Source organism: Salmo salar, chromosome 11 (assembly GCF_965601325.2).
Source record: "Salmo salar chromosome 11, fSalSal1, whole genome shotgun sequence".
NCBI lineage: Eukaryota > Metazoa > Chordata > Actinopteri > Salmoniformes > Salmonidae > Salmo > Salmo salar.
In genome coordinates, this window is record NC_138301.1 from 32,094,884 (window position 1) to 32,109,562 (window position 14,679).

The 14,679-nt window shown below is 43.7% G+C and overlaps 1 protein-coding gene across 1 annotated transcript in view; it reads left to right on the plus strand.

The window, feature by feature from the left end:
* Positions 1 to 834: 834 nt before the first annotated feature.
* The window catches only part of LOC106594991 (FERM domain-containing protein 5), a 124,149-nt gene continuing 110,304 nt past the window's right edge, over positions 835 to 14,679 (plus strand). The window contains exon 1 of the mRNA XM_045689335.2: positions 835 to 1,637. Coding sequence (XP_045545291.1) covers positions 1,536 to 1,637 — 102 coding nt within the window. The 5' untranslated portion in view covers positions 835 to 1,535. The remainder of the gene's footprint in view (positions 1,638 to 14,679) is intronic.

The following is a 14,679-nucleotide window of genomic DNA, read 5'->3' on the forward strand; positions in this document are numbered from 1 at the left end:
TTTTTGGGGGGACTATCTGTTGTTCCATGTAGTGAATCTGTCATTCAATGCGTTTGTGTGGGCTAATAGCAGTAAGGCCAAATAAAATGTTTCATCAAATCATTTGTGTATATATTTATTTTATACTTCAAGGGGTCTTAAAATTCAAAACCAAATAGCAAAATGATCCTTGGTATGACCTTCTTAAAACAATTCCATATAGCTTAGTAGAACATAGACAGGGTTTAGACTCTTACGGGTTAAATATAACTTGGTTGAAACATGAGTCTTTCATTAATGATAGGCCTAATTGATAAGTGATATCATTGACAGCTTCACACTCACAGGACTGTTGTGTAGCCTAATATATTCATCTCCTACAGCTACATGCATTCCACATGTGTTGATAGCCTATTCTGTTTTAATCCCAATAATCAATCGATTAAAAAAAATCTGCGATCCCATCCACCCCTCTACTTATTATAAGCGCACACTGAGATAACGGTATAGCAGGTAGGGCAGGTACATACCGTTATGTCAACCATTTCCAGCGGCTCCTCCTAGTGGTCTCCTCCTGCTCAAGACTACCAAGAGCAGACTGCACTAGAAATTACACACCACCTGAGGGAGCCAACAGCCTATTGCATAACCAGCCAATCCTGAAAGTCGGCCGAGTCTATGTAATAAATTATAGACTCCCCGGATGAGATCATTTATAGGCATATTAGGCTACAATAAGTTACATTATCATTGTTTTCCCTCACCTCAGCGGTTACTGTTGGCAATTATGGACATTGCATATTCCCTAGGTTATTTCAAAGGTTGAATCTAGAAAAATATGACTATTGCATTCTCTGTATTATGAAACAGTCTACGATTAACACCTCCCGCTCGCCAACCTCCTTTCCAGCGGCTCTCCTCGAGCGCGTGATGCACTCATTTGCATACGGTGCGATTTGAAATACAATGTAAACAGCTCTTGAACTGAGCAGCTCATCGAATCAGGTCGAGCAGTCCTTGCTGGCTATTCGTATCCTTGGTGGTGTAGGCTAACTGGCATTATTTCAGCTGATGGGCATGGCCCTGCATTCTGATGGAAACGTGGGAGATTCGAAATTACTATTCGTCACATTGCTCCCGCGGAGAACCAACCTGTGGTTTACAAACAGAAATGTAGCCAATTTCCTCGGCTTTGGCTGTCGTTTGCGCGCAGACACGTCATTCAAAGACTCGTCCGTGGCCCGCCCAGCAGCATTTGACTGAAGAGAGCAATGAAGAGTGTGGAGGTATGATAACAGTTTAACTGGACATCAGCAGCAGACTAACATTTTATCACATTGAGTGATACAGTATTCATTCTTTGGTTGCCCAGCCGTTGAGCATTCAGTGCGATATCACATCTGGGCTACCGGAAATACGATGCTCAACCACCGCTGTAGATTGACATTGCTGCTATCCAGGTGTTGGACCAAAGAGGAGGGACGTTGTTGATGTGACATTACATCTATGCTGTGTGCAGTTTTTTGTGGTCCCATACACAGACACAGAGCAAGAAGATGCTGAGCCGTTTCATGAGTGGCAGCATCAGGAATCTGGAACGAGAATACAACTGTACCGTGAGGCTGCTGGATGACTCGGAGTACACCTGCACGATCCAGGTCAGTTCCTGTTTAGCAAGCAGGGAACCTATTATATTGACGCTGTTGCTGTCACCGTTGGTTGCCCCACTGTGGGTAATGTCTCTTTCGTCTGTGTATCTGCTACCTGTGCGCATCACATGACACCTTGATGAAAATAGAGAAAACCGTAATCTGCATTGCGTATTAAATGTGTAAAGATCTAATGTATCTCATCGGGTATTTGATGTCATTCTGCTGGCTGAATTTTGGAAGCATGGCTTCGGTGCACTGCAACTGTCCTGAATCGTTCATCATACAATATTGATCATCTATGGATCATCTATTGATCTATTACACTTTTCATATTTTCTATGTTTGTCTGGGTCTTAGACTGGCCTTGGCCTAGGTAGAGAGTGATAATCAGCATTTTCTATGTTTGTCTGGGTCTTAGCCTGGCCTTGGCCTAGGTAGAGAGTGATAATCAGCATTTTCTATGTTTGTCTGGGTCTTAGACTGGCCTTGGCCTAGGTAGAGAGTGATAATCAGCATCAATAACAGTTTGTGAGTGTGTCTCCTAACCTGGACGCTTAGAGATGTGACAGTTCTCCTTACTATCATATTAGCAATGACAATATGTACAGACCTTCACCATCCACAACATCTCTGGGATCTGACAACAATGGAAAACTATAGCCTACTTTCCAATGTGACAGAAACACTGAATTGAAAGGAAATGGTAGGATTTAACACCAACCATGTAAAGTCTGTAAACAAATGTTGATACCTTTTCAGAGAATCTACAGTATAAGAAGAGGTCAGTCAATCAATCAGCCATTTGCAATCAATCTGCAATCAATCAACATGACCATTTTTTGCATTCTTTGTATCAGAACCTCTGACTTTCTGAGTATTGTAATGACCCTGGCCTTCCTTTTGCTGATCCATGCCTGATCAGGTCCTGAGAGAGACAAAGTATTGAAACACAAGACACATCTCCAGGACACACAATTTAATACTTGTCACAAGTCACATTTGAATCACTCTTAGACCCTTGTTGCTGATGTGCAATTCTCTCACAGAGAGAGGGAAGGGGAGGTAGATGGATAGATGGATAGCCAGCCAGCCAGCCAGCCAGCCAGCCAGCCAGCCAGACAGACAGACAGACAGACAGACAGACAGACAGACAGACAGACAGACAGACAGACAGACAGACAGACAGACAGACAGACAGACAGACAGACAGACAGACAGACAGACAGACAGACAGACAGACAGACAGACAGACAGACAGACAGACAGACAGATAGAAGAGAACATGTGAGAGAGTGTATGGGAGAAAGAGAGCTTCAGGTCTTTATATACTGCATTTGGGCATTATTAGTCTGTGTACCTCAACGCTTTAGGGCTGCACTGCTCACAGCCGTACTCAGCTTCTAATGTGCTCTCTGGTTCTATTCAGAATGCATCTCTGGATCTGCTGCTCTCTATTGTTACAGGGTGGTTTGGAACAGGACATATTCAAACCCTTTATGATACTGATTATGGTCGAATGACCAAAGTGCCATCTAGTGGCCTCATGGGTGGAATATTATTAATATTTTTTTCATAATTTCATTAATCAACATTGTTAAAAAAAAATCTGAAAATCCTGTTTCATATGTTAAACGGTTTTGTTATAGTTCAGCCTTCTGTGATGTATATAATGTGTAACATTGGGATGCAAACTCAAAATGATCTGAAATGGTACAGGTATCTTCTTTTTTGTAAGCCTATAACCATGTGTGTTTCAAAGTAGATGTGTTTCAGACTACCAAGAAACACTGTGACCCTGATTTAGCCCACTGCAGTAATTAAATAAACCTTTAAAAAAAGGAGGGAACTCAAGATTTTGAGATGCACTGACTTTGTGGCAAGATGAGCATTTTAACTTCTGATGGTGTTTGGTCTTGCTCACCCTGAAGGAAACTGGAATCACTCCTAGCCAAGTCTTGAAGTGTACTGTATTCCCCCCAAAGCTCTTCTAGTCTTATGGCACATTGCTATTCCTTACTTTTACCCTCTTCAATTCACCTGGAATTCATCAAATCAAATGAAATTTTATTTGTCACATACACATGGTTAGCAGAAGTTAATGCGAGTGTAGCGAAATGCTTGTGCTTCTCGTTCCGACAATGCTGTAATATCTAACAAGTAATCCAACCTAACAATTTCACAACAATTACCTTATACACACAGGTGTAAAGGAATGAATAAGAATATGTACATCAAAAAAAATATGAATTTTTATTTATTTATTTCACCTTTATTGAACCAGGTAGGCAAGTTGAGAACAAGTTCTCATTTACAATTGCGACCTGGCCAAGATAAAGCAAAGCAGGTCGACAACATACAACAACACAGAGTTACACATGGAGTAAAACAAACATACAGTCAATATAGTATAAAAATAAGTCTATATACAAAGTGAGCAAATGAGGTGAGATAAGGGAGGTAAAGGCAAAAAAGGCCATGGTGGCGAAGTAAATACAATATAGCAAGTAAAACACTGGAATGGTAGATTTGCAGTGGAGATAGTGCAAAGTAGAAATAATGGGGGGCAAAGGAGCAAAATAAATAAATAAATAAATACAGTATGGGGATGAGGTAGGTAGATAGATGGGCTGTTTACAGATGGGCTATGTACAGGTGCAGTGATCTGTGAGCTGCTCTTACAGCTGGTGCTTAAAGCTAGTGAGGGAGATAAGTGTTTCCAGTTTTAGTGATTTTCGTTCCAGGAGGAATTGGCTTTGGGGGTGACCAGAGAGATATACCTGCTGGAGCGCGTGCTACAGGTGGGTGCTGCTATGGTGACCAGCGAGCTGAGATAAGGGGGAACTTTACAAGACCTGGTCCAGTGGGATTGGCGACGAGTATGAAGCGAGGGCCAGCCAACGAGAGCGTACAGGTCGCAGTGGTGGGTAGTACATGGGGCTTTGGTGACAAACTGATAGACTGCATCCAATTTATTGAGTAGGGTATTGGAGGCTATTTTGTAAATGACATCGCCGAAGTCGAGGATCGGTAGGATAGTCAGTTTTACGAGGGTATGTTTGGCAGCATGAGTGAAATATGCTTTGTTGCGAAATAGGAAGCCAATTCTAGATTTAACTTTTGATTGGAGATGTTTGATGTGAGTCTGGAAGGAGAGTTTACAGTCTAACCAGACACTTAGGTATTTGTAGTTGTCCACATATTCTAAGTCAGAACCGTCCAGAGTAGTGATGCTGTGATGAGTGATGGTATAGAACGGCATAGGCAAGATGCAGTGGATGGTATAGAGTACAGTATATACATATGAGATGAGTAATGTAGGGTATGTAAACATATAAAAGTGGCATTGTTTAAAGTGGCTAGTGATACATTACATCAAGATGGCAAGATGCAGTAGATGGTATAGAGTACAGTATATACATATGAGATGAGTAATGTAGGGTATGTAAACATTATATGAAGTGGCATTGTTTAAAGTGGCTAGTGATACATTTATTACATCAATTTTTCCATTATTAAAGTGGCTAGAGTTGAGTCAGTATGTTGACAGTAGCCACTCAGTGTTAGTGATGGCTGTTTAACAGTCTGATGGCCTTGAGATAGAAGCTGTTTTTCAGTCTCTCGGTCCCAGCTTTGATGCACCTGTACTGACCTCGCCTTCTGGATGATAGCGGGGTGAACAGGCAGTGGCTCGGATGGTTGTTGTCCTTGATGATCTTTTTGGCCTTCCTGTGACATCGGGTGGTGTAGGTGTCCTGGAGGGCAGGTAGTTTGCCCCCGGTGATGCGTTGTGCAGACCTCACTACCCTCTGGAGAATCTTACGGTTATGGGCAGAGCAGTTGCCGTACCAGGCGGTGATACAGCCCGACAGGATGCTCTCGACTGTGCATCTGTAAAAGTTTGTGAGTGTTTTAGGTGACAAACCGAATTTCTTCAGCCTCCTGAGGTTGAAGAGGCGCTGCTGCGCCTTCTTCACCACGCTGTCTGTGTGGGTGGACCATTTCAGTTTGTCCGTGATGTGTACGCTGAGGAACTTAAAACTTTCTACCCTCTCCACTACTGTCCCGTCAATGTAGATAGGGGGGTGCTCCCTCTGCTGTTTCCTGAAGTCCACGATCATCTCCTTTGTTTTGTTGACGTTGAGTGTGAGGTTATTTTCCTGACACCACACTCCGAGGGCCTTCACCTCCTCCCTGTAGGCTGTCTCGTCGTTGTTGGTAATCAAGTCTACCACTGTAGTGTCGTCTGCAAACTTGATGATTGAGTTGGAGGCGTGCATGGCCACGCAGTCGTGGGTGAACAGGGAGTACAGGAGAGGGCTGAGAACGCACCATTGTGGGGCCCCAGTGTTGAGGATCAGCGGGGTGGAGATGTTGTTACCTACCCTCACCACCTGGGGGGCGGCCCGTCAGGAAGTCCAGGACCCAGTTGCACAGGGCGGGGTCGAGACCCAGGGTCTCGAGCTTAATGACGAGTTTGGAGGGTACTATGGTGTTAAATGCTGAGCTGTAGTCGATGAACAGCATTCTCACATAGGTATTCCTCTTGTCCAGATGGGTTAGGGCAGTGTGCAGTGTGATTGCGATTGCGTCGTCTGTGGACCTATTGGGGCGGTAAGCAAATTGGAGTGGGTCTAGGATGACAGGTAGGGTAGAGGTGACATGATCCTTGACTAGTCTCTCAAAGCACTTCATGATGACGGAAGTGAGTGCTACGGGGCGGTAGTCATTTAGCTCAGTTACCTTGGCTTTCTTGGGAACTGGAACAATGGTGGCCATCTTGAAGCATGTGGCGACAGCAGACTGGGATAGGGAGCGATTGAATATATCCGTAAACACACCAGCCAGCTGGTCTGCGCATGCTCTGAGTACGCGGCTGGGGATGCCGTCTGGGCCTGCAGCCTTGCGAGGATTGACACGTTTAAATGTTTTGCTCACGTTGGCTGCAGTGAAAGAGAGCCCACAGGTTTTGGTAGTGGGCCTTGTCAGTGGCACTGTATTGTCCTCAAAGCGAGCAAAGAAGTTGTTTAGTCTGTCTGGGAGCAAGACATCCTGGTCCGCAATGGGGCTGGTTTTCCTTTTGTAGTCCGTGATTGACTGTAGACCCTGCCACATACCTCTCATGTCTGAGCCGTTGAATTGCGACTCCACTTTGTCTCTGTACTGACGCTTAGCTTGTTTGATTGCCTTGTGGAGGGAATAGCTACACTGTTTGTATTCGGTCATGTTTCCGGTCACATACAAGTTTAAAAAATAAACATAAACACAAAAAGTACATTTATTAATTACTTTAGACAGGAGCTTGAATTAAATATGTCTCTGTCTTTCATGGAACGTTATTGATCCAGATGAGCAGAGAAGTCCTCTCCTCCTGATCAGTATGGGTGACTGAGGCACTGGCACAGAGGCAGTGGTGGTGTCCCAAATGGCACCCTATGTAGTGCACTATATTGGACCAGGGTGCATAGGAGTCTGGTCAAAAGTAGGGTGCCATTTGGGACGTCCACAGTCTACAGGCCTCAGTCAAGATGCTGCATTCTGTGGTGCACTAATGAAATCACCACCGTTCCCTGGAAGTCTAATGCAGGACTTGGATGGAGTTCTGATTTTGTCTTGTAAATGCATTATTGAAATAGACTTCCGCTGCTTTCGTCTAAGTGGGCGTTGTTAAGTTATGTTGTTTACTGCCTGGCGTGTTGCCTGTGGTTTGTTAAACTTTTACTGCAGTGGGCTAAATCAGGTTCACACACAGTGATTCTAGGTAGTCTTAAACACATCTACCCTGAAACAAAAGTATACACTTCACACACATGGTTATGGGCTTAAAAAAACAAGACACCTGTACCATGTCAGATATACAGTTGAAATGCATTACATTCTGAGTTTGCATCCCAATATTACACTTGATATACATTACAGAAGATTGAAATATAACAAAACAGTTTGACATAGAAACACCGGAATTCGGTCAGTTTAATTTTTAAAATTTTTAATAATGATTAAATTAGGAAAAATATGAATAACATTTCACCCATGAGGCCAAAGAGGGTGCTTTTGGTCATTGACTGCAGGAAAGGGCTAGGCAGCTTTGTTTTTGGAGCCTACATTCAGATAGAGAAGCCTATTGTAGATGTCAAGTTCGCTTTTCTTTCTTCTCATGCCTATACCATACAGTTTGATCATAATTATGTCCCTATTGTCAAAATACAAGCAGACCGTTGAAATTTAACAAACATTATCTAAACAAAGATGATCTAAAATTATCGAAGCATTTTCTTCATTATTATACAATTCTCGTCTTTTGATCATATTAGCACATTTAGTTGTTGAGTCCCACTTTAAACGAAGTACGACTTTAAGGCTTTTAATAGCATACATAAAGGCTTCGTAAGCACTGCAAAAATGCTTCACAAATAATCTATAAGCGTATATCATGCTCTATAAAGGGTGACATAACCATTCCCACTGTAGGGTCAATTGCCAAATGTGACACAATGCACTATGTATGTTTATACACCATTTATAGAGTATGACATACACTTATAGATTCTTTGTGAAGCATTTATGTTGTGCTTATAAAGTATGCTATATAAAGTCTTTATAAATTGTACTTTGTTTAAAGTTGGACTGTCATATGTGCATTTGTTACTGTACATGAACATGTTATTACCAAAATGACTTCTTAAAACTGCATGTGGGTTAATCCCCAATCATTCCCAGTCAAAATAATCTCTCCTAGATGCAATACCAAATAAATCCTGGAACTGAAATTCCACCTAGAGTGAACATTACATCACATGAGAGAGAGAGGGTTCCAAGTGGGATCATTTCACCCCATGATTATCCTGGGACTGGGATTGCTGTTCCCCTATTTATATGTATTTCTAACTGCTGGCTCAGGCTTAATAGAACCTAGAATAGAAGTAAGATGTGATTTAGACAGCTACAGCTCTGCTTATCAGTCCCTCTAGCTACAGGCCTACTCTATGCTGCCAGGCCTGGGTTCAAATAGTATTTGTTGTCTTTCAAATACTTCAGCTGTGCTTATTTTAATATGCCTGGTGCAATAGAACTAATGGAACCGTACAGTAAAGGCAAACAGACTCAAGCAAACGCTCACAAATACTATTTGAACCAGTCCTGACGCCACAGAGCTGAATCTACCCAACGCATGTCACTTTGATTCGAAGGCCCCCTGCAACAACATGGTTCATCCATAATGTAGAGGAATAGTGAGAAAAATCCTCCAAGGCTTTGGTGCTCTCTCAGATTAGGATGATTTGCGGTCATGACAGTAATAACCATGATTCTAATGATGTCACTGGATACATCCCAAATGTCACCCTATTCCCTATTTAGTGCCCTACTTTTGATCAGGGCTTTATGGGGCTATGGTCAAAAGTAGTGCACTTCATAGGGAATAGGGTGCCATTTAGGATGCAGACACTGACTGCTTCAGCTTGTCCCTTTGATTGCTTCTCTTTCAGCAATTAAAAAAAAATCTCTGATGCCAAATTTCAGAATTGAAACATTTGCATCCTTGTCACTGACAGCTTGAAATGGTGCTGTTTTTTACTACTACAACGTGGAGAGACTGGTAGGATTGTCGAGCGTCTGCCGGCGAGACTACTTACCACCTCTGAACAGAGTGGCGGCCGTAATTTGCAAACCAAGTGCAAAGCGATTCTACATGTAGAAACGGGCGAAAATGATGGTCATTCTGGTCAGTCGCCAACGGTGGGTGGTCCCTATATCCCACCGCTCTGACAGCAAGCGAACGGTGAACTGTGCAGACCGACAATTGGTCTGGTGAGTTTTCTCCTTTACTTTTACTAACTACTCACCATGACAACTGATAAACCCAACATGCATCTCTCTAGTACTTGGTTAAGCTGCATGCATCTGAGCTGCTGTGCCCTAACCCATTCCTGGAGTCAGTGCTGTACAGCTGTTAAGATACGGTATACTCCATAGCAGTTTGACAGAACAAAACAAACTTCTCTGGTTGAGTGCCAACTTCAGGCAGGCGTTGCGTGAAACCTTACACCTCCATATTTAGCCAGCAGCACCAGAAGTGGACCTTTAACCACACCAGTCCCAGGTGACCTGTAGAGTGTCGGATAAGAAGCACAGAAATATTTTGATATGGTATTTACTTCCATGGAAATATTTTGATATGGTATTTACTTCCATGGTAAAATTGCAGTTACACACTAATAGCCTATGAATTGTTTGTTTATTTGGGTCGTGAATTAGTTACTAGTTGTTTTGAATTATACTAAGTCATTACCAGACAATACACATTAATACCACATCATGTCCTATTACATATCAGGAACATACCAGAGCATACATGACTGGTTATAAAGTACAATGTTCTGCCTTACTGGGACATAAGCACAGTTCTGTTGCTCACAAACCTTGATAGATAAACACCTTTCTCTGCAGCTTAGTGAACATGAACCTAGTCGCTGTCAGACAGACATTCCAGCCACAGTGTGCCTGCTTGCAGAGCGGACTGACAGGCTGCTTCCGTCAGCAGTGAGGCAGTGATGACGAAGCTGTCTCTGACTGTGTGTTTGGGGTTCAAGCGGCTCTACTGTTGCTGTGCCGACCCACGACAATAAATAATACAAATGTGTGCCAGGAGTGAGTATTCCATGGAGCGTTTCACCTCTACCTCAGACTGCTACGATTGCAGGCATCACAGCACACATGTTTTTGGGGCTGTTTATACACACAAAAATATAGTCTTTTAGCTCACTTTGCAACCGCTGCATGCTCCCTCTCTCCTCAGCCAGTGATGATGTCACTGGGGTAGCTCAGGACTCTGCAGCAGTACCTGCAGGATCCACAGTCAGCACAGGAGCAATGAAGATTCCCGCTGTAGTCACTCTCAGTATAGAGTATATTCTCTCAGTGTACGTAGTCATCCTATATGGAGCAGTATTAGGATGCCCCAATCTGTCCAGAGAAATGAAGAGATACAGATGGATTTATCATGAATTACTTTCAATTAATAACTTCCCTCAAGAAAGATTAGATACGTAAAATGTAATGTCTTGGCATAGTATAATTAAGCAATAAGGCATGGGGGGGTGTGGTATATGTCCAATATACCACGGCTAAGGGCTGTTCTTACGCACAACGCAATGTGGAGTGCCTGGATACAGCCCCTAGCCGTGGTATATTGGCCATATATCACAAACCCCCGAGTTGCCTTATTGCTATTATAAACTGGTTACCAATGTAATTAGAGCAGTAAGAATACATATTTTGTCATACCCATGGTATACGGTCTGATATACCACGGCTTTCAGCCATTCAGGGCTCGAACCACCCAGTTTATAATAGTACTGTATCTTACTCCTAATCCTTTCCTTCTACCTAGTCTTTTCTGGCCAATAATTCTTCCCATCATTACTTACCTAGCTACAGTCTGCAACTCTTGATCTGACATTTCTAATGCCTCTAAGCTTGTAATCTACCTGAGTGGCAGATCTTGTAACACAATCAAGTTCAACAGGGTTTAGTGAGTGACTGAGTGTGTCGGGAAATACAGAGGGAAAGAGAAAATAGAAAGACAAAACAATCCCAATAGTTTGAGGTGCATGGAAGTGTCCACTGAGTCCACTCAGACGAGTCTTTAGCCTAGGAGCTGTAACGTTTAGCTGGTGCATCATATTGTTAGGAATTTCATATTGTTTCCCAGGTATTTATTCCCAGGTAATGCCAAAGTGTCATATTTGTACCCATGTCACCCTAGAGATCTTTACCCTCTTTCTCCCAGCTCCAGTCTCCTTCCTGCAAGTTCCTAGCTGGTATCTGAACCTCTGAGCTCCACAGAATCCATTCTTTGTTCCCCTGGCTCTCTCGCTCTCTCTCTCACACCCCTTTCTCTCTTCCCCTTCTCTCGCTTTCTCTCTCTCCTCTCCCTTCAGCACTGCGGCTCTCTCTGTAGATTAATGAGACAGCAGCCCAGAGAGAACCTGACACCACAGTACAGTATAGACTACAGTATATACATGACACAGCAGTGAAGGCTCTGTATTGTACAGTATAGACATGACACAGCAGTGAAGGCTCTGTACTGTACAGTATATACATGACAGAGCAGTGAAGGCTCTGTATTGTACAGTATAGACATGACACAGCAGTGAAGGCTCTGTACTGTACAGTATATACATGACACAGCAGTGAAGGCTCTGTACCGTTCAGTATATACATGACACAGCAGTGAAGGCTCTGTACTGTACAGTATATACATGACACAGCAGTGAAGGCTCTGTACTGTACAGTATATACATGACACAGCAGTGAAGGCTCTGTACCGTTCAGTATATACATGACACAGCAGTGAAGGCTCTGTACTGTACAGTATATACATGACACAGCAGTGAAGGTTCTGTACTGTACAGTATATACATGACACAGCAGTGAAGGCTCTGTACCGTTCAGTATATACATGACACAGCAGTGAAGGCTCTGTACTGTACAGTATAGACATGACACAGCAGTGAAGGCTCTGTATTGTACAGTATATACATGACACAGCAGTGAAGGCTCTGTACCGTTCAGTATATACATGACACAGCAGTGAAGGCTCTGTAGTGTACAGTATATACATGACACAGCAGTGAAGGCTCTGTACTGTACAGTATATACATGACACAGCAGTGAAGGCTCTGTACCGTTCAGTATATACATGACACAGCAGTGAAGGCTCTGTACTGTACAGTATATACATGACACAGCAGTGAAGGCTCTGTATTGTACAGTATATACATGACACAGCAGTGAAGGATCTGTACCGTTCAGTATATACATGACACAGCAGTGAAGGCTCTGTATTGTACAGTATATACATGACACAGCAGTGAAGGCTCTGTACCGTTCAGTATATACATGACACAGCAGTGAAGGCTCTGTACTGTACAGTATATACATGACACAGCAGTGAAGGTTCTGTACTGTACAGTATATACATGACACAGCAGTGAAGGCTCTGTACTGTACAGTATATACATGACACAGCAGTGAAGGCTCTGTACCGTTCAGTATATACATGACACAGCAGTGAAGGCTCTGTACTGTACAGTATATACATGACACAGCAGTGAAGGCTCTGTACTGTACAGTATATACATGACACAGCAGTGAAGGATCTGTACCGTACAGTATATACATGACACAGCAGTGAAGGCTCTGTACTGTACAGTATATACATGACACAGCAGTGAAGGCTCTGTATTGTACAGTATATACATGACAGAGCAGTGAAGGCTCTGTACTGTGCAGTATATACACTTATTGGCCAGTTTATTAGTTACACCCCCCGTTCACGAAAATGGATGGCTCCTACAGACAGTGAGTCACATGGCCTTGGCTTGCTATATAAAGCAGGCAGATAGGCATTGAGGCATTCAATTACTGTTTGATTGAAAGTTAGAATGGGCAAAACGAGTGACCTAAGATCGAGTATCTCAGAAATGGCCGCCCTCCTGGGGCTTTTCACTCACAACAGTGTCTAGGGTTTGCCAAGAATGGTGCGACAAACAAAACACATCCAGTCAGCGGCCGTCATGTGGGAGAAACAGCTCGTTGATGAGAGAGGTCGAAGGAGAATGGCAAGAATCGTGCAAGCTAACAGGCGTTCCACAAACAGGCAAATAACAGCGCAGTACAACAGTGGTCTGCAGAACGGCATCTCAGAACACACAACTCGTTAGTCCTTGTCACAGATGGTTATTGCAGCAGACGACCACACTGGGTTTCACTCCTATCAGCTAAAAACAAGAAGAAGAGGCTCCAGTGGGCACACGACCACCAACACTGGACAACTGAGGAGTGGAAACACATTACCTGGTCTGACGAAGCCCGGTTCCTGTTGGGTCATGCTGATGGCAGTCAGGATTTGGACCCATCCTGCCTGGTGTCAACAGTACAGGCTGGTGGTGATGGTGTACTGGTGTGGGGAAGGTTTTCCTGGCACACGTTAAGTCCCTTGATACCAATTGAGAACCGATTGAACGCCACACCATATCTGAACATTGTTGCGGACCAAACCCAGCAGAGGATCTTTGGGATGAGATGGAAAAGGCTGTTTCCCGACACACTCAGTCACTCACTAAACACAGATGCATAAATGCATGCATGAATGTACCGCCTTCTAATCTGCAGCAACTGCGTGATGCCACCGTGTCAGCATGGACCAACATCCCTGTGGGATGTGTCCGACACCTTTTCAAATCCACTCCCGAAGAATTCAGGCTGGGGGTCCGATCCGGTACTAGATGGTTGTACCTAATAAACTGTCACTGAGTGTACATGACGCAGCAGAACATGCACTGTATCACTGTATGACTAAAGCACAGGCAGTAGTGTAGCTGGTGTGCAGAAGAGGAAGCTGATTGTGTGTACATACTGTGCTGTATCTCTGTGTAGATGTGTGTATTTATCTAGTACGTCTCTGCAGGTCATTCCCTATGGGGTTCGCGTTTGCGACGAGCACATCCAGCATGGACTGTCTTTGTGCTGTGTGCTGCTATGGGTGCAGTAGTGCCTGTCTCTCCTCTCCTCAGACCACTGTGGAGCAGTGACCCAGAAGACCTGGCCTCCCTCTATGATTGCTGTGTCTCAGGCCTGGCCAGGACCAAACAGATGGCCTGTGTTTGTCCCTGTACTGTTCCTAGCCATCCTCATCACTGACACTTGCCCATTGTACTAATCCATCACTAACACTGTGTGTCATAGAGGCCTAATGAGCTGGCTCAGAGTAGAGTACACACACTCAAGCACAGATTCACGCACACACACACATGCATAAATGCATGCACACACAAGCGCGCATGCACGCAAGCACACACACACACACACACCACACACACATACACACCACTCACAGGTGGTCGAGTCGTGCCAAGCCAAAAAGTTCACACGTGAACCAAAGCAAAGTGAACTGAGCAGTAGTAATGAATCTGGCTGAGGAGTGCGGAGGTCTATCAGTGTAATCAAAACAGTTTAATGATCCAGTATCCCAGCTTTTATGCAC